Source organism: Lepidochelys olivacea, assembly GCF_965140295.1.
Source record: "Lepidochelys olivacea isolate rLepOli2 genome assembly, chromosome: 5".
NCBI lineage: Eukaryota > Metazoa > Chordata > Testudines > Cheloniidae > Lepidochelys > Lepidochelys olivacea.
Window position 1 is genome coordinate 34,239,625 of NC_140415.1, and position 22,207 is coordinate 34,261,831.

General features: G+C 39.8%; 1 protein-coding gene across 1 annotated transcript in view; it reads left to right on the top strand.

Moving 5' to 3' along the window:
• The first annotated feature begins 1,174 nt into the window (after positions 1 to 1,174).
• The window catches only part of NDUFS4 (NADH:ubiquinone oxidoreductase subunit S4), a 60,092-nt gene continuing 39,059 nt past the window's right edge, over positions 1,175 to 22,207 (top strand). The window contains exon 1 of the mRNA XM_084629626.1: positions 1,175 to 1,331. Within this exon, the coding sequence (XP_084485752.1) occupies positions 1,246 to 1,331 (86 nt within the window). The 5' untranslated portion in view covers positions 1,175 to 1,245. The remainder of the gene's footprint in view (positions 1,332 to 22,207) is intronic.

Sequence of the window (22,207 nt, forward strand, 5' to 3'; positions counted from 1 at the left end):
TTAGTCTTTAAGGTGCCACCAGACTCCTTGTTGCTTTGTGAATACAGACTAACATGGCTACCCTCTGATAGTGGTTCTAATGGCATTCATTGTAGAAAGTGAACCACAACATGCATAGGTGCTGGAACTGGGGCTGCTGGGGGTGCCTAGCTTGAAGTGGTTTCCATCATATACAAGGTTTATAGTTTTGTTCAATGACTTTCAGCACTTCCACTATAAAAATTGTTCCAGCACCCCTGTCAACATGTTGGAATATGGATTATTTTGGTTGACTAGGAAAAGCTGCACATCCACCACATTTAGATCAGGGGTGGCCAACCTGAGCCTGAGAAGGAGCCAGAATTTACCAATGTACATTGCCAAAGAGCCACAGTAATACGTCAGCAGCCCCATATCAGCTCCCCCTTCCCCTGCCCGCTCCCAGCACCTCCCACCCACCAGCAGTCCCCCTCGCGATCAGCTGTTTCATGGCATGCAGGAGGCTGGGGGTGGGGGGGAGGAGGAGTGAGGGCACAGTGGCTCAGGTGAGGGGGCAGGAAGGGGTGGAGTGGGGTCAGGGCTTGTGGCAGAGCCAGGGGCTGAGCAGTGAGCACACCCCCAACATTGGAAAGTTGGCACCTGTAGCTCCAGCCCTGGAGTCGGTGCCTGGACAAGGAGCCGCACATTAATTTCTGAAGAGCCACATTTGGCTCCGGAGCCACAGGTTGGCCACCCTTGGTTTACATGGTAAAACTGGAGTTTGTAGCCAAAACTTAGCTTGATCTAGCAGGATCCAGGCACTAAATCGGGATATTTGTCATGAAGTTGCTTCCAGATGCATCAGGGTCTGAATTGTTTGTATAAGACAAGCATTCTTTTGTTCTCTGTTTATGACATTTAATTAGGAGAGGAATAGGCCCAAAAATTCCTAGGTGCCAATTTGCAACAATTTGTAGTGCATTTGCACTACACTATGTCAGGGTCTGGGATTTTTTGATACACCAAGAATCCCTGGACGTCTGTATTTTACAATTTAGGGGCTTGGATGTAAAAAATCGGAAGGATCCATTCCAGGTAGCTCCCTGCCTGGTATCCCTCCCCACCCTCTTTGCCTTTGCCTTTGCCTTTGCCATTCCTCCTCCCCCTCCCCACGTCCCGCGCTTGCCGGAAGGTAGCTGACGATTGGCGCCTTCGCGTTTCCTCTCTGGGCGGAGGAGTTTTGACCCTAGGAGGCCGCCGTTTCGCAGGGGTTCCGGCACTGCTATCATGGCGGCGGCGTTGTCAATGTCAGCGGCTCGGAGGCAGCTTGTGAGGGGGAGAGGAGCGCTCGCTGCCTGCCTGACTGCGGCCAGGTAATGGGGGCCCCGGACACCCCTCCCGGCCCGGAGGGCGGGGTATGACTGGCTTCGGCCGCGGGCCCTGCGGCCCATTGGTGTCAGCGGGGTGGGCAACGGGGCGGCTGTTTTCGGGGGATAACGGGTGCTTGCTCCGTCCGCACCTCCCTCCCCGCCGGAGAGAGCGAGCACCCCCTTGGGGGTTCGTGTAACCGGCGCTCGCAGCCCCTGTACTGGGGAGGGGTTCTCGGGGCCTTTCCCATTCCTCCCTCCCCGGGCCCCTGCAGGGGCTTGTGTCGCCGCAGCCCGGGCTTACCAGGGGCCTGGCCCCCAGCGCTGCTGAAATACAGGCCCAAGGTGCCCAGTTTCTGAGGGCGATGGCCTCTTGCCGAGGTGTGAGGGAGACAGAAAGTGGTGGTGGTCCTTATTCTGCCCCCCTGGTATGATCCCTCTGCCCTCCTGCAGTGCTTTTGCTTTATCGTCACCCTTCTGGTGTTGCAGATCAAATATAGGTTTCAGAGTAGCAGCCGTGTTAGTCTGTATCCGCAAAAAGAAAAGGAGGACTTGTGGCACCGTAGAGACTAACCAATTTATTTGAGCATAAGCTTTTGTGAGCTACAGCTCACTTCATCGGATGCATTCAGTGGAAAATACAGTGGGGAGATTTATATACACAGAGAACATCAAATTTAGTGGCTGTTCACCTGGGCCCTTCCTCTGGCCCCCTCAACAAGTTGTTGATTAGTTAATGGTTGCAAAATGTCTTGAAGGCTGAAAGCTTTGTAAGACTTCTGTGTTATTGTTTATTAAGCCAGAGGCCTTAGGCTTGGTGATCTAAACCAGTAGTTCCCAACAAGGGTGGTACGTGTATTCCTGGGGGTATGCAGAGGTCTCCCAGGGGGTACTCAACTCATCTAGATCAGTGTTTCTTAACCTGGGAGCTACAAGCAGAACAGTTGCTCAGGACCCCATGCCACAGGGCTACAGGAAGATAAGTTACATGTTTCAGCCCCCGGGTGGTGGGATTTGGGCTTCAGACAAGGCTCACAAGTGAAAAACAGGCTGAAGTATCACACTGAAATGTAAATACAGTATTTATATTCCAGTCAATCTATTTTATAATTATATGGGGGAAAATGAGAAAGTAATCAATTTTTCAGTTATAGTGTGCTGTGACACTTTTGTATTTTTATGTCTGATTTTGTAAGGAAGTAGTTTAAGTGAGGTAAAACTTGGGCTATGGGAGACAAGTCAGACTCCTGAACAAGGCATAGTAGCCTGTAAAGGTTGAGAACCACTGATCTAAACATCAGGCTTGAGATGTATAAACACCGTCAGACCAAAGTTTCTTATCTTGGTGCCCTTTCTCCTTCCTCAGTGGAGAAAATGAGTTCCATGCGGCTCACTGCAAGGGAGGTTTCTCTCCAGAGGTATCTCAAAAACAAAAAGAGCCTCTGTGGAACATCAAGGACCAATGGTCTTTTTTGGATGAGTGTACTTGGTCATATTAACCGTCTCTCTTTCTCCCTCTGTTGTTTTGGTACTCTGGTTGTCCTTTTACTTGGTGTCCTCCTCCTTGAGGTGACAGCAATTCAACACTGTGTAAAATGATTCCTGTATCTGTTGTGAAATTCTTTAGAATCCTAGAATATCAGGGTTGGAAGGGACCTCAGGAGGTCATCTAGTCCAACCCCCTGCTTTAGAATCTGTTAATATGAACTTGACTTTATTAATTCCCATGCACAAAGGTCAAACATCAGTTAAAATAACATGTAGCAAGAGATTCTAAAATAAAGATAGCACTGAAAAAGCCTTTTGTTTAATACTAAATGCTTGAGGTTTTTATTTAACTATGCAAAATGACCTTTGTTTATACTTAAGAAGAAGAAAGATGGTGGATAGTGCACTGGCTAAGTTCAATTCTCTTCTCTGCCTTTAACTTCCTGTATGTGACCTTTGGCAAGTCACTTGGTCTCTTCAGTCTCCTATCTTCAAAATACACCTCTACCCCAATATAATGCAACACAATATAACACGGATCTGGATATAACGCGGTAAAGGGGGGCGCTCTGGGGGGCACGGCTGCACGCTCCGTGGATCATCAGCTAGTTCGATATAAGATTTTTTGGCTCCCAAGGACAGCATTATATCGGGGTTGAGGTGTAGTACTTTCCTACCTCACAGGGTTGTTTTGCAGACGTGATGCACTCAGTTACTGTGGTAATGGTGGGGGGAGTCATATAAGTAAAAATGGAAAATAGAACCTTTATTCTGTGAGGAGCTCAGGGTTTGCAATACTTTATGGTACACAGTTCATTGCATGACCATGGGTTGCTAAGTGCACACAGAGCCCCATTAACTTTCTGGGGCTCTGCATGAGCACAGCAGTTGACTCACCGGTGTACAATGAATTGGAGGATCAAGGCTTGATTCTGAATGATTTTAAGGTTGAGTTTAAACACCCACAATCAAGGAAATTCTGAGTTCAGCCTGAAACAGCATTCATGTTTTTTATATATATTTAGACCCAGCAGAACACAGGGTATCAGAGTCCCAGAAGATTCAGGACCCCCATAATTCTTCACAAATAAATTGACATTAGAGCATGCAGCTTCAGAGATATCAAGTTGTGACTATTTTCTGTCCTGAGTTTTTAAAAAACTCTGAAGTTTATTTTATCTTGTTAAATCAAGTGGCAGTTAAGTAGAGTAAGAGGAAAGTGGAATGCATGTGACAAGCTTATTGGAGCAAATTATGTAAAGATTCCTCAGGAGCCCAGAAAAGTGATGCTGGATGCAGGGCCTGCCCTTGACCAAATGACACCCCAGGCGAGGAGTGTCTTCAGCGTCCCCCGCCCATTTGTTAAACTTTTGAATACCTTATATTTTATTTTGTAGCCCATTTCACGACTTTGATGCATAATTTATCCCTGTCATTGAAGACTGACTGGCAATGCCCCACCCCTCATATACCCACAAGGGGATGGCTGATAACATTCTTGGAAGTTTGAGGAAAATGTAGTTCTCAGAAACTCTGGAAGGTTCCACAAGATTCTGCAAAGGTCCAGAACATTCTAGGAGGTTAATGAAAATGAATCTACATACGGAATACCTGAAACATTTTACTTGAAACATTCTATTTTCCCTTTTGTTGCTAACAACAAAAATAGGACCCTGAATTGGCATCCCCCAAGCCTGGCACCCCAGGCGGTTGCCTGCCCCTAAATCCAGCCATAGTTGGAAGAACTTACACTTAAGTGGTGGTAGTTGTGAAAATTTTATTCTGCTGTTTTACCCCGTAATCCTTTTTTACATAAGTGTATGTGTGGGTGTAGTGGTGGAACCTCCTAAAAATAGCATTTCTTAATTGAAATATTTTAGCATTGTGGTCAAATGCCACCCAAACAGTTGAATCAAAAATATCTCAGCTGTAGGAATTTAACAGCAGGTGCATTCTAGTCCTGCAATGAGCTCTGCATGGGTGCATCCATGTGCCCACATACAGCAACTTTCAGGCTTTTGACACACACCCCACCTGAAGAAGACAATGTGCCAGAAAGATACTGAGTTACGATGAAGTGTCAGTACACCTTCATAATGCGCTTGATTTTAAGGTGTTATATCTCAACTGTTAAACTTTGCTGCTTTTAACAAGATAATAATGATTTGCATAGACCTTCATCTTTTTTGGTGTCTTGTATTGAAATTGTCATAAAATGAAATTTTTTGAGGACTTGGAAGAAAAATCTACAGAGACTACATTTAAACTACATTTTTTCTAATTTTTTTTTATTCTAGTTGAAATGCTTTGGTTTTGCTTCCTCTCTCCGAAGAGATGATAGGAATTTCAGACTTCACGTGATATTTACAGAAGGCGTTTTCTGCCTTGTCGCTGGATGTAACTTTTGTCTATTTAATTAGATATAGGAATAATGTAGCAGGATTTGCCAAAATCTTCAGAACTGGAGGGTGGCAAGAGTTCTCTTAAATCCTGATCATTTAACTAGACCTTTTCACTAAAGTAAATGAGAAGTTTTGTCCTGCATATGGGATTGGCCAGTACAGTACTTGTTTCTTTTCATGAGTCCTAGACGTATTCCCCTCGGGCTGCCTGTTGCCTTGGTTCTCTTCTTTATATATATATATATATATATATATATAATTTGTACCTTTTAGATTATGAATTCTTATCTGATGTTAGTGCAATGTGGCATTCTCCTGCTTTTCTAGTGGCTTTTACTTATATAAGAGCAGCCAATTTAATTTTGTCACCATAAACTTAAAGGAGCCTTAAAGGAACACTTACTTTTTTTTTTTAAAGGTAGTAGATGTTGTCATAAGGTTATGTGGTAACAATTGACTTGCCCGCTATATTTTGGGTCCTCAATTTAACTCTACCATTCAGAGTTGGCCAAGTCTTAGAGAAAGTGTTTGCTATAAGAAATGTTAAATAGGATAGCTTAATATCCTATTCTGGAATAATTAGTTGGTAGAGCATTCAGATACCATGATGCTGGTTCCTCTATAAGGGACACACTTAGGTGGACTCTGGAACCTTGGATTCAGTTCCTAGCAAGGTTGATATCACCCTTCATCTTTCACTGGCAGAAAAATGGTATACCTTGCAGTTTATTGTGTGGGGATCTCTTTTGGATGAGAATTTAAACTGAGATCTTATCTGCTCTGCATGGATTCTGAAGTGTCATAGCACTTTTGGTAAGAATATGGGTATGTCATTGTCCTTGGTTTAAAAAGTGTTCCAGGCCTTACTAGGGCCACTGCCATTTCACTAAAGGGTAGTGTTCTTGTCAAGAGGTCCCTGAATAAGATGCTAGAATTTTAAGTTATGAGGGTATTTGAATGATTGGCTTGATGGTCTTGTAGCAGCACGATGCGTTCTCTTATCCAAGTTCAAAATAAGATTTGATCCATACTGATAGAGGCTTGATGCAGTACAAAAGCAACTGATGTGCCTAGATTATATAAAGAGAATTTCTCTGATAGTTTGAATTGAAGCTGTCTAGAATTAGAGTGAGTACCTTCAAACATCAGGCTCATTTGCAGTGGCCTAAACGAATCTTACAGTCTTGTGTACATGAAGTTTCTGCTGTTTCTCTCAGTTTTTGAGCAGGACAATGTGGGTGTCGTCTGAGTTCGAAAATTATTCTTGGGGTCATTTTCCAGTAATTTGATGAGAAGTTCTCCTCTGGATTCTCCAGATGACCTTGATTGTTACTTATATTATGACTCCAGTTGAAGTGGTTTACCATGCCAAGGCAGTTAAGTACTTTGCAAAACATGTGCCATATTTGAACTTCTCAACTATGTTGACCTAATAATTGAAAGCACAAGGTGGAGGAGGGATGACAAGTATTTGCTTTTTGCTTAAAAGAATTGAATGAGAGCAATATTTCTGACTTGTGTAGGCAGGAAATGCCAGTGCATGGATGCTAAATTCCTGAGTCAGTGGGCACTCATGGCATTTTTTGGTTAGTGGTGAGCCAAACAGGCAAGCAGCAGATGACTTGAGCTAATATGCTGACACAGAGGACATAGGAGTGACTACATTAGAATTGCTTAGATCAATGTTTTGAAGGTTAGTACTCTAACTAGTAATGCAAGTGCAATCCACATTTCTGTTTCTAAAATAAACACACTCTCTCTTTTTTCATGATGTATTTCAGGTCAGAGTGGAAAACTGTTGCCTTCCATGTCAGAAGTAATCGATTTCATGTTCAACATCTAGTAACATGCATCCTACAATGTCAGATTGTCCTTTAACATTTTTCTTTAATTTCTGACAGCTACAGTGTGCTGTGGTGGATAGATGATCTTTCTTGAATGATGTATTACCTGCCAGGCATAATTTTGTTGTAAGGATGTTATGAATATGATTGCTAGTATTGGAGTAGTACATCATAAGTACTTACTCAACTATCAGTATGTGAAAACAGAGATGTATTTATGGAGGTGGTGTGGCAGAAATTCTCCAAACCTGTCATTAAATGCACGCTTTGTGTCCAAGCAAAATAGGAAACCCAGAGTAGTAGTTGAATCTTGTTCTTGAGTTTGTATGTATTGTAGCTATGTAGATATATGTTCACAATAATTAGAAACCAGTCTTGAGAACATAGAAGAATGACAGAGAAAAGAAGCCCAACAGATCTGTTCATTTCCTATCTTGCTCCTTTGCCAATTGTACAGGGAGAGCATGGTAATGAATATAAAAGGTAAGGTAATCCCTTAAATTTGTTTCCATAAACATACTTATCAGATAATTTCATTGTTTTTGTTTGTTAGTTTAATGGAACACTGAGTGAATAAAGTGGATTGCGTTGAATGAGCTTCAGAGATCTGGAGCTTGGTAGACCATAGAACTGTGAAAATTATCTGGTGGTATACCAGAATATGAGCAGGCTTAACTCTCCCACCCCATTTTTCTCTCTCTCTCCCCATTCTTTTCTCTCTGCATCTAGTCTGTCTCACTTCTTAGTTTATCCAGTTTAGAAGTTGAAGAAAGAATCCATTTACATAACCCTCCGATGTACAAACACTTCCAGAGATGTGGTTTCCAAAATCAGACTAATTAGCAATATGCGTTTCTAGTTATTTTCTAGGCTAGAACAGTTCTTATGCCTAGGATTTTTGAGCAAACTGGACTGACAGATTTAAAAATCTGCTTATCTGCTCATTACTAGTGCTTGTTTGAATATATTTTATGTGGCTGTATGTATACATAAAAACTAACCGTTGGAACTGGTGAAAACAACAGAGTCCTTGTGGCATCTTAGAAACTAACAAATTTATTTGGGCATCAGCTTTCGTGGGCTAAAACCCACTTCATCAGATGCATGGAGTGGAAAAATACAGTAGGCAGGTATAAATATACAGCATTTGCTGAAAAGATGGGAGTTGCCTTAAGAACATAAGAACGGCCCTACTGGGTCAGACCAAAGGTCCATCTAGCCCAGTATCCTGTCTTCCAACAGTGGCTCTTGCCAGGTGCCCCAGAGAGAATGAACAGAACAGGCAATCATCAAGTGATCCATCCCCTGTCACTCATTCCCAGCTTCTGGCAAACAGAGGCTATGGACATTTATTCCTGCCTTACCAAGTGTTGGGTCAGTGCTAATGAGCCAATTCAATCAGGGTGGATATGGCCCATTCCCAACAGTTAACAAGAAGGTGTGAGTATCAACAGATGGAAAATTACTTTTTGTAGTGACCCAGTCACTCCCAGTCTTTATTCAGGCCTAATTGATGGTGTCAAGTTTACAAATTATTTCCAGTTCTGCAGTTTCTCATTGAAGTCTGTTTTTGAAGTTTTTTTTTTGTTGAAGAATGGCCACTTTTAAGTCTATTATTGAGTGTCCAGGGAGATTGAAGTGCTCTCCTACTGGTTTTTGAATATTATGATTCCTGATGTCTGATTTGTGTCCATTTATTCTTTTGCGTAGAAACTGTCCAGTTTGGCCAACATACATGGGAGAGGGGCATTGCTGGCACATGATGGCGTATATCACATTGATAGATGTGCAGGTGAACGAACCCCTGATGGTGTGTATGGCTGATGTGGCTATGTCCTGTGATGGTGTCCCTTGAATAGATATGCAGACAGAGTTGGCAATGGGGTTTGTTGCAGGGTTTGGTTCCTGGGTTAGTCTTTTTGTTGTGTGGTGTGTAGTTGCTGCTGAGTATTTGCTTCAGGTTGGGGGGCTGTCTGTAAGCGAGGACTGGCCTGTCTCCCAAGGTCTGTGAGAGTGATGGATCCTCCTTCAGGATAGGTTGTAGATCCTTGGTGATGCATTGGAGAGGTTTTAGTTGAGGGCTGTAGATGATGGCTAGTGGTGTTCTGTTCTGTTCTTTGTTGAGCCTGTCCTGTAGTAGGTGACTTCTGGGTGCCCTTTTGGCTCTGTCAACCTGTTTCTTCACTTCACCAGGTGGGTATTGTAGTTGTAAGAACACTTGATAGAGATCCTGTAGGTGTTTGTCTCTGTCTGAGGGATTGGAGCAAGTGTGGTTGTATCTTAGGGCTTGGCTATAGACAATGGATCGTGTGGTATGGTCTGGATGAAAGCTGGAGCCATGTAGGTAAGTATAGCGGTCAGTAGGTTTCCAGTATAGGGTGGTGTTTATGTGACTATCACTTAGTTGCACTGTAGTGTCTAGGAAGTGGATCTCTTGTGTGGACTGGTCCAGGCCGAGGTTGATTGTGGGGTGGAAATTGTTGAAATCCTGGTGGAATTCCTCAAGGGCCTCCTTCTCATGGGTGCAGATGATGAAGATGTCATCAATGTAGCGCAAGTAGAGTAGGGGCATTAGGGGACGAGAGCTGAGGAAGCGTTGTTCTAAGTCGGCCATTAGAATGTTGGCATACTGTGGGGCCATGCGGGTACCCATAGCAGTGCCGCTGACTTGAAGGTATAAATCGTCCCCAAATCTGAAATAGTTGTGGGTGAGGGCAAAGTCACAAAGCTGAGTCACCAGGTCTGCCATGACATTATCAGCAATACTGTTCCTGACAGCTTGTAGTACACCTTTGTGTGGAATGTTGGTGTAGAGGGCTTCTACATCCATAGTGGCCAGGATGGTGTTTTCTGGAAGATCACCGATGGATTGTAGTTTCCTCAGGAAGTCAGTGGTGTCTCGAAGATAGCTCGGAGTGCTGGAAGTGTAGGGCCTGAGAAGAGAGTCCACATAGCCAGACAATCCTGCTGTCAGGGTGCCAATGCCTGAGATGATGGGGCGTCCACGATTCCCAGGTTTATGGATCTTGGGCAGCAGATAGAATACCCTTTGTCAGGGCTCTAGGGGTGTGTCTGTGTAGATTTGTTCCTGTGCTTCTTCAGGGAGTTTCTTGAGCAGATGGTGCCGTTTCTTTTGGTACCCCTCAGTGGAATCAGAGGGTAATGGCCTGTAGAATGTGGTGTCAAAGGGAGTTGCCTAGCAGCCTCTCTTTCATACTCCAATCTGTTAATGATGACTACAGCACTTCCTTTGTCAGTCTTTTTGATAATGTCAGAGTTGCAGTAATTTGTGTGGGTTTAGGTGCCCAAGTATGAAAATTTTGACCAGACTTGTTAATTGATTTGGCCAAGGTCACAGAGTGAGTCAGTAGCAAAATAACTCACGTTGCCTAGCTCAGAATTCTGTGCTCTCAATTCTGTTAAGACATGCTTCCTTTCAGATATAAAAACTTCTGTGCCAAATATTATTTTTTCATTTGGAAAACAGATTTTTTTTTTCACTCTTGTGTTTAATGAAGCTTTGTTTTGGTTGCTTTCTTGTTTGTACTCCAGTATTACCTGTCATGTTGGCACACCTCTTAAAATAGTGTTAGTTAGTTTGTGCTTCTCCAGTTATCTGGAATGACTACAATGTCAAACAAATCACTAAGTACTGAAGTTCTAGAAGTAGTGACATCGTTTTTTCTTAACTGTGACATAGTGGATTTGTAACAATATTTTGACTCTGGAAGGTAATACTCACTCAAAAGGTAACAGAAATCATAAATCATAGGGTAGGACAAATTTTTATTCCAATTTCTCTTTTAAAATATGGATTTTTATTTTTATATATAAAAATAACACATCACAGCAAGAAAAATGTTTGTTTGCTTTCTCCCTAATGGAGTTACCTCAGCACACCCAGAACTAAGCCCTAGGTAGGCTAACTGTGGCTGAGATATGCCTGTGCACATCTTGCAGTTGGATGTTTGATATTGTGGTTGTAAAGTAGATCTTGGGGAACGGAGTCATTGATAGTTTACGCACAGAGAGAATAGTGTTTATACAGTGCCTAGTGCGTAGTGGAGACCTGTACCAGAATACAAATAACTAGTAATAAGCAATCAATTGACATGTCATTCTCTGATAGTTGGCAGATGATCATATTCATTACTCATGAATGTGTAATCATATTCATTACTCGTGTCCTCTTGATATCTGGTTATTGATGGATTATTTAAATTTCTCCATAATTGGGACTTTGAGGAGATAGCCACAGGTTCTTGAATTCATTTAATATTAGATACAACTATCTTGGTTTTTACAACAATTTTTTTCTCTTAACTAATAGGTGGAAGAATATTGGAAAGGGGTATTTGGTCATTTACCATTGCTGAGATTTTTCAAATTGGGAATGACTAGCATGTTGCAGGAATTACACATCTGCATCTAATATTAGTGTATGACAATCGCTAACCTGTTTCAGGTACAACATGTTAGAGAAGAAGTGCCATTAGATTTAGAGTGAGCATTGGGAAGCCTTTTTTAATGCAAATGTAAACATAGGCTTTGGAAATATCTGCTGTGTCAATAATGCAAAAGACACATCCAAGCTTTTATTTTTATTTAAATAAGATTGTTAGAATGCTGTTCTTCAGGAGAAATTCTTTTTAAATTGTTCTTTTGTCAGAGAACATAGCAGGAACAGCAGATAAAGTTAAAAAGAAAAGGAGTACTTGTGGCACCTTAGAGACTAACCAATTTATTTGAGCATGAGCTTTCGTGAGCTACAGCTCACTTCACCGATGAAGTGAGCTGTAGCTCACGAAAGCTCATGCTCAAATAAATTGGTTAGTCTCTAAGGTGCCACAAGTACTCCTTTTCTTTTTGCGAATGCAGACGAACACGGCTGTTACTCTGAAACCAGATAAAGTTAGTAATGCACCCCCAACCCTCCTTTAACTCAGATTTGGTTTACATTATGGGTATATCTGCAGTAGTTATGTGTGTCTGTAGGGGTGTCTGTGACTGACATTCTTTCCGTTTGGCATTGTCTGAGAGGAATAATAAACACTTTATATTTTCATAACATTACATAAACTTTTAATCCTCAACTCTCTTCTGAAGGTCAAGTAGCTATCTTCCTTTGCAGTTGAGAAAATAAAGATACACAATGCCGCACAAGTCAGTGACTGGATTAAAACTGAAGTGCTGGAGCCTGGATGAGAAGCATACTACAGCCTCTGTAAGAGAGATGGGGGGCTCTTGCCACCTCAGATGGAGGGTGGGTGAGGCTCTGGTGCAGGGGGGAGCCATGCAAGGCCCCCATGTACTGGTGTTCTCAGGACTCCAGATTGCTTTATCCAGCTGTGCATGTTTGCATCCTGTATGAGACAGAACTCTGACAGAGACTTTCAGCCCATTGGCTTGGCCCCACAACTTCCATGTTCTCTCCCATGGCACACATTTGATCCTGATGAGCCAGAAGAGCTATTGTCCTGCTTTTGGGCAGCAAGAATGTGAGAATGCTCTACTTATGTAATTAATTCCCCCTTGTGGTAAAAGCTACATGGAAAGAAGAAGCTGTAGCCATGTTCTGACCCAGGGAATAGGGGGAACAACATGTTGAGCTTATATCTTCAGTAAAATCATAAATTCAGCTGCCAAAACTTAGAATTCTGCTGCCATTTGGCAAAATTCCAAAGACTTTCAGGGGAAGTGGAATCCCAGCGTATGCAGGGCCCTGATGATAGAAGTTAGTGGTGATGGTAGAACACCTTTTATGTCATCTATTTTACTTTCTTGGTAGTAGAAATTTTTCCAAACAGTCTATTTTCTAGTGCTCTTTGTATACTAAATCTTAAATGACTCTTGTATTGGGGCTTCTATCACTTTTTTGGAGGAACTGTTTCATAGACTGATAAATCTGACTAGAAGGAGATCTCACTGTTTTCTGGCTAAATGTCCTGTTCTTAACTCCTTTCCATTACATCTAGTTGCACCTTTTTGTCTCCCTAACTATCCTTGTAGAGGAGAGGACACCAAGTTTTTAGTTGATAGTGGGAAAAATATTGCCTTTTGGGTTACAAAAATTACCTTCAATAGATGTCTTCTGTGGCTTTGGGCATTATAACTCGGTCAACTGTGGAGTCACAGTTTTCCACTGTCAATTTCAACTCCAGACAATATTTACCTCACTATGTAATCAGAAAAGCCAACTTTTTGGGTGGTGCTTGGCTTCAGTGACTGGTAGGAGCTGTTGCCTCCAAAGCAATCATTTTGCAAGTGTAGTTAGCATCAGAATTTTTTAATTTTATGAACTAATGGAAATTCTGGATAATTAAATGTAAAACATTTGAGAAACGAAACAGTGCTTGCTACCTCTGTAGGATGCTTTTTATGGCTCCTCACAGCATAAGACAGAATAGGCTATGGATGAGTATCTACAATTTTTATTTTTATTGGAAATAAAAGCAAACCGACATGATAACTGTGATTGTGTTAATACCTATGTATTCTCTCATAACTGTCACCTAAATATGTTAAGTAGATATGGGAGTAGGACAAGGGTGGGTTAAAGTGTTCAAAATTTAAATTCTTGGCTGTGTCCTAAGTTATTTGAAAACAGCTATTGTGTTGCCACTGTATACATAATTTGTACTACAGATAAGGCATTTAGTATGGTACTACTCCAATGTTCTAAACTTTTAAATTTTCCCATTTATTTAAGTAAGCTTCAAAACAGTGTTTTACATAGCATAAATTTGTGGAAATATTAAAGAAATGGGTTCTTTCTTGCTTATGCTATTTATGTATGTGGATGAAGGGAAGACTTAATCCTGTTCATTTTTTATATTTAGTTTCCTGACGATGTTTTTTTGTGCACTACTGGTTCTTTAGAAACTAAAAAATGAACAGTTTTCATTTAGACTCCAGTTTTTAACATGGGGCCACTATTCCTGGAACAGTGGCAGTAGGGGGGGAAAAATCACCTTTTGCACGTACTGTTAACTTTCCTGTTATTGACTGGGTTGTGGGAATGAAAAACCATGTTTACTGTAATCCTGAGAAGCTTTACATACTTTTATAGGGAAGCTTAAACCTACTCTTAGTATAAATAGACTGAGTGAAGTCTGTGCGATGCCTTTACTCTCTGCACTATTTTATCTAGCAGTCTTAATAGATTTGGTTGAGTCCTGTGATGATTTAAACATTTTCTTTAACAATTTTCTGACTTTACTTTACTTTCATCCTGAGACAAAAATGTGAGGAATTTCAATTTTTTTAAAGTTTTAGTTCAGTTAAGTAAAAGCAAGGCACTGTCACGTTGCTAAATGTTTTGTTTCTATAATGAGGTTCATTGTCTTCTTCTAAGAACTTAAGTCTAACTTCTTTACAAATGTGTATCTTGAGATTGCTCAGAAGTGTCATATATAGTCTTCTGTAACTAAATAAAATAGGTCCTTTGATCAATCTAGCAGGAGACAAGGTCAAAAATGAATTTCACCTTCTTAATGTATATTCAAATTTTAATATTAGAACTAAAGTTTACATCAGATGTACTTGGGGACCTGAGAGGTCTCTTTTTAAACTAAAAATATGTGTAAATTTATCTATTATGTATTTCAAGGTGACATTGTTCCTTGCTGGCCAGTATGGTATATTTATATACCATTTTGTTAACAAGCCACCTCCAGCTGCTGTAATTTATTGCTGCCTGAATCTTCCCTTGACCTGCGACTGATGTAGAGAAAGTAAATTAACTTTTGACTGTGCTAGACTGTAGGCAGCCACAGAATTTGTGTGGGCAAACATTTCTTGCAGCTGTTTATAAGACTGGACTAGTAATATAGAAGTTTATTTTCATACTGAACTTTAATTCACTATTTTAAAAAATGGACTCTAAATTTAGAGTTTACTTTTAAACAAATATTTGAAGGCACATCTTTCATAAAGTTTGTGCTCCTTAATATCTGTATACCTTTCCCAGTTGCCATCTTAATATCAGTCTAACAAAGTAAAAAGCCTCCCACAAAATGCTAATGATAAAATTTGTATTAATGTACATAACAGAATGTAAATAAATATTAGGTTTTAATTGACATTTAAGTAGTCTTTTAATCTTTGATACTTCATGCACAGAAGCTCTTTGGGAGATATTAAAACAACCTAATTGAGAGGCTGTACATGATTATAGTAATAAAATAAGGCATTCTTTTTAAATATTTGAAGGCCTAATGCTAAGAAAAATGAGTGATTTAATTGTTTTTGTAATCTTTTTTTAAAACAATAATGTAGAGCTTTTTCCTACACTAGTCTGACACTTCTGTGATGCATTCAAGGAATCTTTATATGCTCTCTGTAAATTGTTTGAAGTGCAGTTTCACAATAGTAATATTTTGTCTGAATGTAGATGGTGATGGTGTTGAAAATAAGAAGCCACAGGTTATACTCTCAATATTGTTCCCTGTTTTTGAACTGGAATTTATAGTAAGAGTAAGCTTTGCATCCTGAGCACTAGTTTTGCCTTAGGGGTTTATTCCACTTTGGAAACTAGTCAGCATTAGCAGGTAGTCCTTTAAGGAGCTAATAGCTGCTCAAAAGCCAAGAGCATAGAGAGAGACTACAACAAGGAGAAAGAAAATATAAAGAAAAATCAAATGGGGTGGAGGAAGGGAATAATACAGTAACTAAGAGAACAGGGGACCATAAGAAAATATAGAAGATAAGCAAACTATTTATTTGGGGTTTTTGAAAATGTCTTTCACAGTACTCTAGATTAAGCAGAAAAGCAAATAAGAAATTAGCTGTAAATAGAAACATGAAGTCTGGAGAGGAAAAAGCTGGAGGAAAAATACAGTTTAATTTATCTCAAAATAAACTACGGTAAAATCACCTTATGTGCTAATAACATACAATAATGTATCCCTCATCTGTCTAAAGTATTAGTGTCCCAAGAGAGTAGATATTTACATGATATAATGTTCTCCGATATATATCAGGCTTGCCTTCTAAATTAGTTTTACATAATTATTATTTTCAAATGTGTCCTAGAAAGTTTGATGTATCCAGATATTTGATGTAACACTCTGTAAAACTATAATTGGAGACCCTAGCAGGAGGTAACTTGCATTGTAATTGGTTATTTGTTTCAAGCCAAAGGCAAATGTGCATGATAGAAGTTAATTATTTCACAATATTGCCCACAACAAAAGAGCATTGTGATTAGACTCTTCGTAAAAAACAAAACAAAAGTAATACTTTTTATATTCTGTGTTGTCTCTAATGGCAGGTTTTAAATCTTATCGATACAGTGTAATGAGGTTAAAGATCAAAAGCAAATATGCTGCACACGCTAATGTTCCACCAGAAGTCCACCTGGAACTGTTGACTACTGTAGTCTGGCCAAATTCTGTTTTAAGGATTCTAATGATATTTCGAACACAACATGACTTTTATTGGATGTTCAGTTAATGTTGATTCCTGGATGTGGGATTGCACCCTTGTGTATGTTTGGATGCAACAATAAATGAAGCATATTAAAGTGTCATGATGGTTGTTCCACACTCGGTACTGTAAAATGCAGGTCAGCAGCAGTTTAACATATTAGAGCTGGAAACAAATCCACAGATGCATAATAAGGCTTAAAAGCAAGTGTGATGAGTAAGCAGCAAGGTGGATCATTATGGTGGAACAGTGACAGAGAATAAGATGGAAGTGGAGTTGAGGACAAAAGCTATAGATCAGGAAGGAAACCAAAGGTTGGGGGAGAAAAGCAGGAAGAATGAAACAGGGCAGGATTTCAAGGGAGTCCATTATTTTGGTAATTCCACTGTCATGACTAGAGTGAACTCTTGACTGCAGACAAGTCTGTGAAATAGTGAGTTTCATTTAGTTGCTACTTCCAGAATGCATTTCTTCCTTTCACTGATATTATGAAGTATTTCAAATTGAACCGCATTGGTTGTGTGAAATAGCTTGTGTGTGTGTCATAGCTATCCTTGCAATTGTGGCTTGCTAGCCAAACAGATAACTTGGCTTCACTTGCGGACTGAAAATGTGAAACCAAGAAGTTTCTCAATAATATTTTAAAAGATTATTTCCCCCACAGTTGGATGTATGGTTCTTAAGTGGGAATATTCTGGGGATATGGAAGGCAAGAATAAGATGCACAAATTTACAAGCCAGGTTTTGTGGCCCTCACTATTTTGGGTTATATCCAGACCTATCAATATAGTGCATGTTAATATAAATGCTCAATGAAATAAAAAGGGAGGCAACATCAAGAGGAAAGGCTAGACATGCAGTAATGTAGTATAACCTAAAATTTATGTAAAGTTTCTAGTGTTTTTTTGCATTGTTTTTTGTTTAATTTTACACAGTTCAGGATACATTTTATACCAGAAAAAGAGCACAGACTTCCCTACCACAGAGGTGGGCTATGGATAGAGCCCTGTGTGGATACAAAATGTATATCTGCATCCAATCTGCCATCCACACCCAATCTGCGATCTGAAAAGTGGTCTGTGGATATTTGTGGGTGAGGATATAAAGCAGATATCCACAGAGTTGTAGGGCTCTAGTTATGGAACTTGAGTTTCTTTCATTCCTTGCGGTGTTGGCATTAAACCCTGGGACTTCTGTTCTTTTTACTATAAAGAGAGCACTGAGCACAGTTTTTATTTACAGTTACTATTGATGTGACCTGAATGTATGTATGTGTGTGAGGGGAGAAGTTTGACATTCAGAAAACAGACATAGCAAAATTAGATCACCTGTGTTTTTAATTGAAATCCCCTCCACTTTCAGCCTTCTCCCCATTTCTCTTGACCCTTTCCAAAAATAGATAATCCCCAAAACAGTCAATAGTTAAGAAGATGCTGCATAGGCCAAATTAATTAAATACTAGTAAATGTTAGGATTGTTTCCCCTCTAACATCCAAATTTCCACTGTTGCATTGAGAATCTGCCAACTCAGGATTATGGTCAAAGGTTAATTTCCAGATGTGTGTCTTCTGGTTTAGGGAGTAGTGCATAATGGCCTTCCGCAGTTACACACCAAATTGCTGATCAGAAGTTGTACTACAGCAGATTGCAATAGTAAAAACAATTCAGTCACTTGACATGAGTGGAACATCTTATAAATGACCCTATTGCTAAAGAAATTAATATCCACAATCTTGTCCTTTTTACATCACATGTTCTCTGACAGCTACTATAGTAATTTAAAGTTGGTCTTAGATTGCTTCATTCTTAGTGTGCTGAGCCACTCTGACAAAAGTGCTTATTTCCTTTTTAATCAAGTATTTAGTACTTACAAGGTCATGAGTTCAATTTCCAAAGACAGGTGATCTTCTATACTAGTTGGCTTTGATATATGATACTTGGTAGTTAGCAGCCAAAGGTCAAACAATGTTAATTTTTTTTTTTTGTATTTTTTTAGGCACGCTCCAGATGAGCAACACCTGTATACCTAAAATGCAGTCTTCTCTAGCAGAAAAGCAAATTCAGTTAACACATGTAAATTGAGATATATATTTACATTATACATCAACTCTTCATCATAACCGCTTATACCTGCAACACTTTTTAAAGTTTTCATTTTCACAGTTTGAATTTTTTTTTCCATTTTAAAGTAACAATTTCTGTAGTTTAGATTAGACTAGAACAGTTTTCCTTTCACCTATCAGAAACTCAGTTTTCTGTGTTTATCATTTAATATCATTTTGAAGACAGGAGAAATTATGATGTGCCAGCATTTTCTAAGAATGTAGCTACTTTTAAATGGGGGACTTGCTTCTCCTCCAAAACTAAGTTATTCATGCACTATGTGCCACAAAATTGTAATACACAGACTTCACATAAGCTGTTTTTTAAACAGATACACATATGTGTATATATATAGAGAGAGAGTTTTTAGATCCATAAACTATTTTTATTATGATATCTGTATCCTACATGAAAAAATGCCCTAGTTTGTTTTGAATCTACTTCTTAATCATAATATATTTCTAGCTTTTAGAATATAAAATGCACCATCCTGGAGCCTTTGAGCTCGTGTACAATAAATACTGCTTAGCAAGTTACATTGGTTTAATGTATAACTTTGTTTCACATTCACATCCTTGGTCTGACTTTTTCTTAGATTATTTCTGCTTTGTCCCTTTCTGTGCAAAAAAACTGTTGGGTTCCCAAAAGTAAGTTTCTGTTCTGCGTATTCCAGGGTTCTGTTTTGAATTGCATTTGTTCTAGTAACTACTGTTGTTCAGGATTGGTCTTCTTAAAACTTCCTTTATGTTTGATCAGAATACTGTACATGTTTTTTCATGAGTGCCTTCAAAGCCCTATTATTATATGATGAATGAGATATGGGTTTGATTTCTGGCTTTCCTCTGTCTTCCTATTATGACCCAATTTTCCCTTTTCAAAACATCATATTTTCTTCAACGTGCCTCCAACCGTTGACCAAAAGGCAGTGCTAGAAGATGTTTCCCACATAGTGATTAAGTAGCTATTTTTTTTACAGTGAGTTCAGTCTTATCTTATTGATTAGACCAGAGGAGTATGAATACTCTGCATCTGGTCATTCTGTGTACCAGCCAGGCAAGCACAGTAATTTGACCTCTTCTAAACGTGACTTCTTTACATTTTCCTTATTTTTTTAGATAAGTCTCTATTACTTCAGTGTCTGTATCAGTCTTCCCAAATGTTTTTTTTTTTTTAATTTTTTTGGTTGTGTATTTAAATGCAAAAAAAAAAAAATGGAGTTGTTACTATGCATTGATTAATATGTCGTCGTCTTAGTTTCACCTAAAAATCAGTCAGTCAAATCTTAAAATCTGAATAAAAATAACAAATTTTCAAGACTAGTGTTTAGGCCAAATGCCTTACTTAATTTTCATGCAAAATTTAGCTAAAATTTTATAAAATTTAACATTTTTCCATATTTAACAAGTCTGAGCTGAAGTTCAGGTCTGGTAAGTCCACTTGGCACTTTTTGAGCTTGAATGGCACAAAGTGGATTTAAACTAGCCAGGAACGGTCAGTAGAAAGTTCTCCTTTATAGCAGGTTTCAGAGTAGCAGCCGTGTTAGTCTGTATCCGCAAAAAGAAAAGGAGTACTTGTGGCACCTTCAAGTACTCCTCTCCTTTACAGCAGAACTCTCAGATACGATGGTATCAACAGAGCAGGCTCCTGCTTCCCTGATGTAAAGAGGGAAAGTGGTCATGTTGGGAATGGGGAGCGCTGCTGTACCTCATCTTCCACAGGTATAAGGTTTCTGTGGGACCTTACACCAATGCTATAAATTAGAGCTACTGCTTAGTCAGGATTAGGGAATTTCAAATGACTCCCTAATGGGCACCCTCACTTCCTGCACAGGTGAGATGGAGAAGCTGAACCTCTATCATGTGATAAGACATTTTCAAAAAATTATGTAAAATTTAAATTTTAAATAAACTACATATTACAATCAGAATCAGCCTTTAAAATTTAATACAAAAAAGACATTCAACAGGATTTAAGGACTGCACACTTTTCAATATGAAAAGCTAACTAGGAGTTAAGGTAAATTGAAGCAAATCGGAACAAGCAAGGACTTAAATAGCTTGATCCTAGCTGAGGGCTCATAATATAGGCAGTGGATCTTATTATGCATGTCAAACAATATTTCTGTAGTTAAGTGTCTAACTTGTTAATGTTTGAGTGATTCAGTATCTTTCCACTTGGTTGCTGGTTGACATAACAGTGGTGGTGAAAAAAATCACATTACTACTTGTTATGTCTGTGATGAATTGGGGCTATATCTGTACAACTGATGTGTTCCGTGTTAGATTATGTACACTGTGTGTCTGTCAGGCTGCAAACTTCATTTGAATATGCAGCCTTTTGCTATCTCCATGGTTTGTTTGCCTCCATGGTAGGTTGAGCATTACAAAGGCTGGTGGAATTACCTAGTCACTGGAAATCTATTCACTTTGAACAAGACTGGTTCCTTCCCAGAAGACCTGATTTAACCAGGGGGAGTCACATCAGCAGCAGTCATCTGACAGGGGTTCATGCTGATATTGGGGCGATGGCCAGAGTGTCCCCTGACATGGAGCTGAAGGCTTTAAAAGGGCAGAAGCTAATCTTCTCAGAGTCAATTGTACAGTCCAGGTGGGAGAGACCACCCTGCATGTAGAAATATCAAGGTACAGGGGGCCTGACTGCTTTCCTGAGCCCAGATGTCCTCTGACTGGACAATCCAAGGGCCTGGACCTCGAGCACAAAGAATGCCCTGGAGTGATGAGGAAACTGAGGCAGCCACATGTGTTTAGCATTTGTTGTTTTCTATGATCCGTACTGTCCTGTGCTTTACATAAGTATAAAACAGCATAAAGCTGTTAGACATTACAAAGTGTTTGTGTATATATTTCACAAACTACTGCATTCTCTTGAGAGAATTAAACTACAAACCAAAAGTTTCACACCTTTTGAGGTGGAGTTTAGGAGAGAGATGTATTTAAGTACTTGGAAGTTTGAAGGTTCAGAGCTGCACCCAGAGGGGCTAGGCAACTAGATTGCAGGTCCCAGCACTCAGAGGGAGTGTCAGAAGTCTGTGCCCTGAGAATATGCCTAGGGATCTTAACATGGGGCAGTGGCTGGGCTTTGTTGGGGCTCCAGAAGCTTAACACATCCCAGAGGATTCAGAGCACATAGGCTTGGATCCCCCTCACAGCAGTCCTAGTAGAAGATCAGGAGGGACTCTGTCACAGATCCCAGAAAATGTCAAATTAAGGAACTAGAATGTGTGAATTAATAGAAATTATTGCAGTACACCATCTATGACTTTGCTAAGCCAAATTGTACATGGACCAGTTGCAAAAGGGAATAGACCCTCTTTGCAATAAGAAATGTGCCTGATTAGTTGATCCTTTGCTTTTGTCCTTTGGAAAAACAAAGTTTTGACAACCTCTAAAGATTGAAGTTTTGATTAGTGTCACTTTAGTTGGTCTTCATCTGGGATGTTAAAAGCAGCTACATTGCCAGGCGGTAATAGACACCATATATTTGAGAAACTATCTAGTATGGGACAGATCTGCAGTACTAAGAACTGGACATTTTGCACCGAAGTGTCAGTGAGCAGTGACTTTAGCCCCTTTATCCATGTACATTTGAGAACATAGTT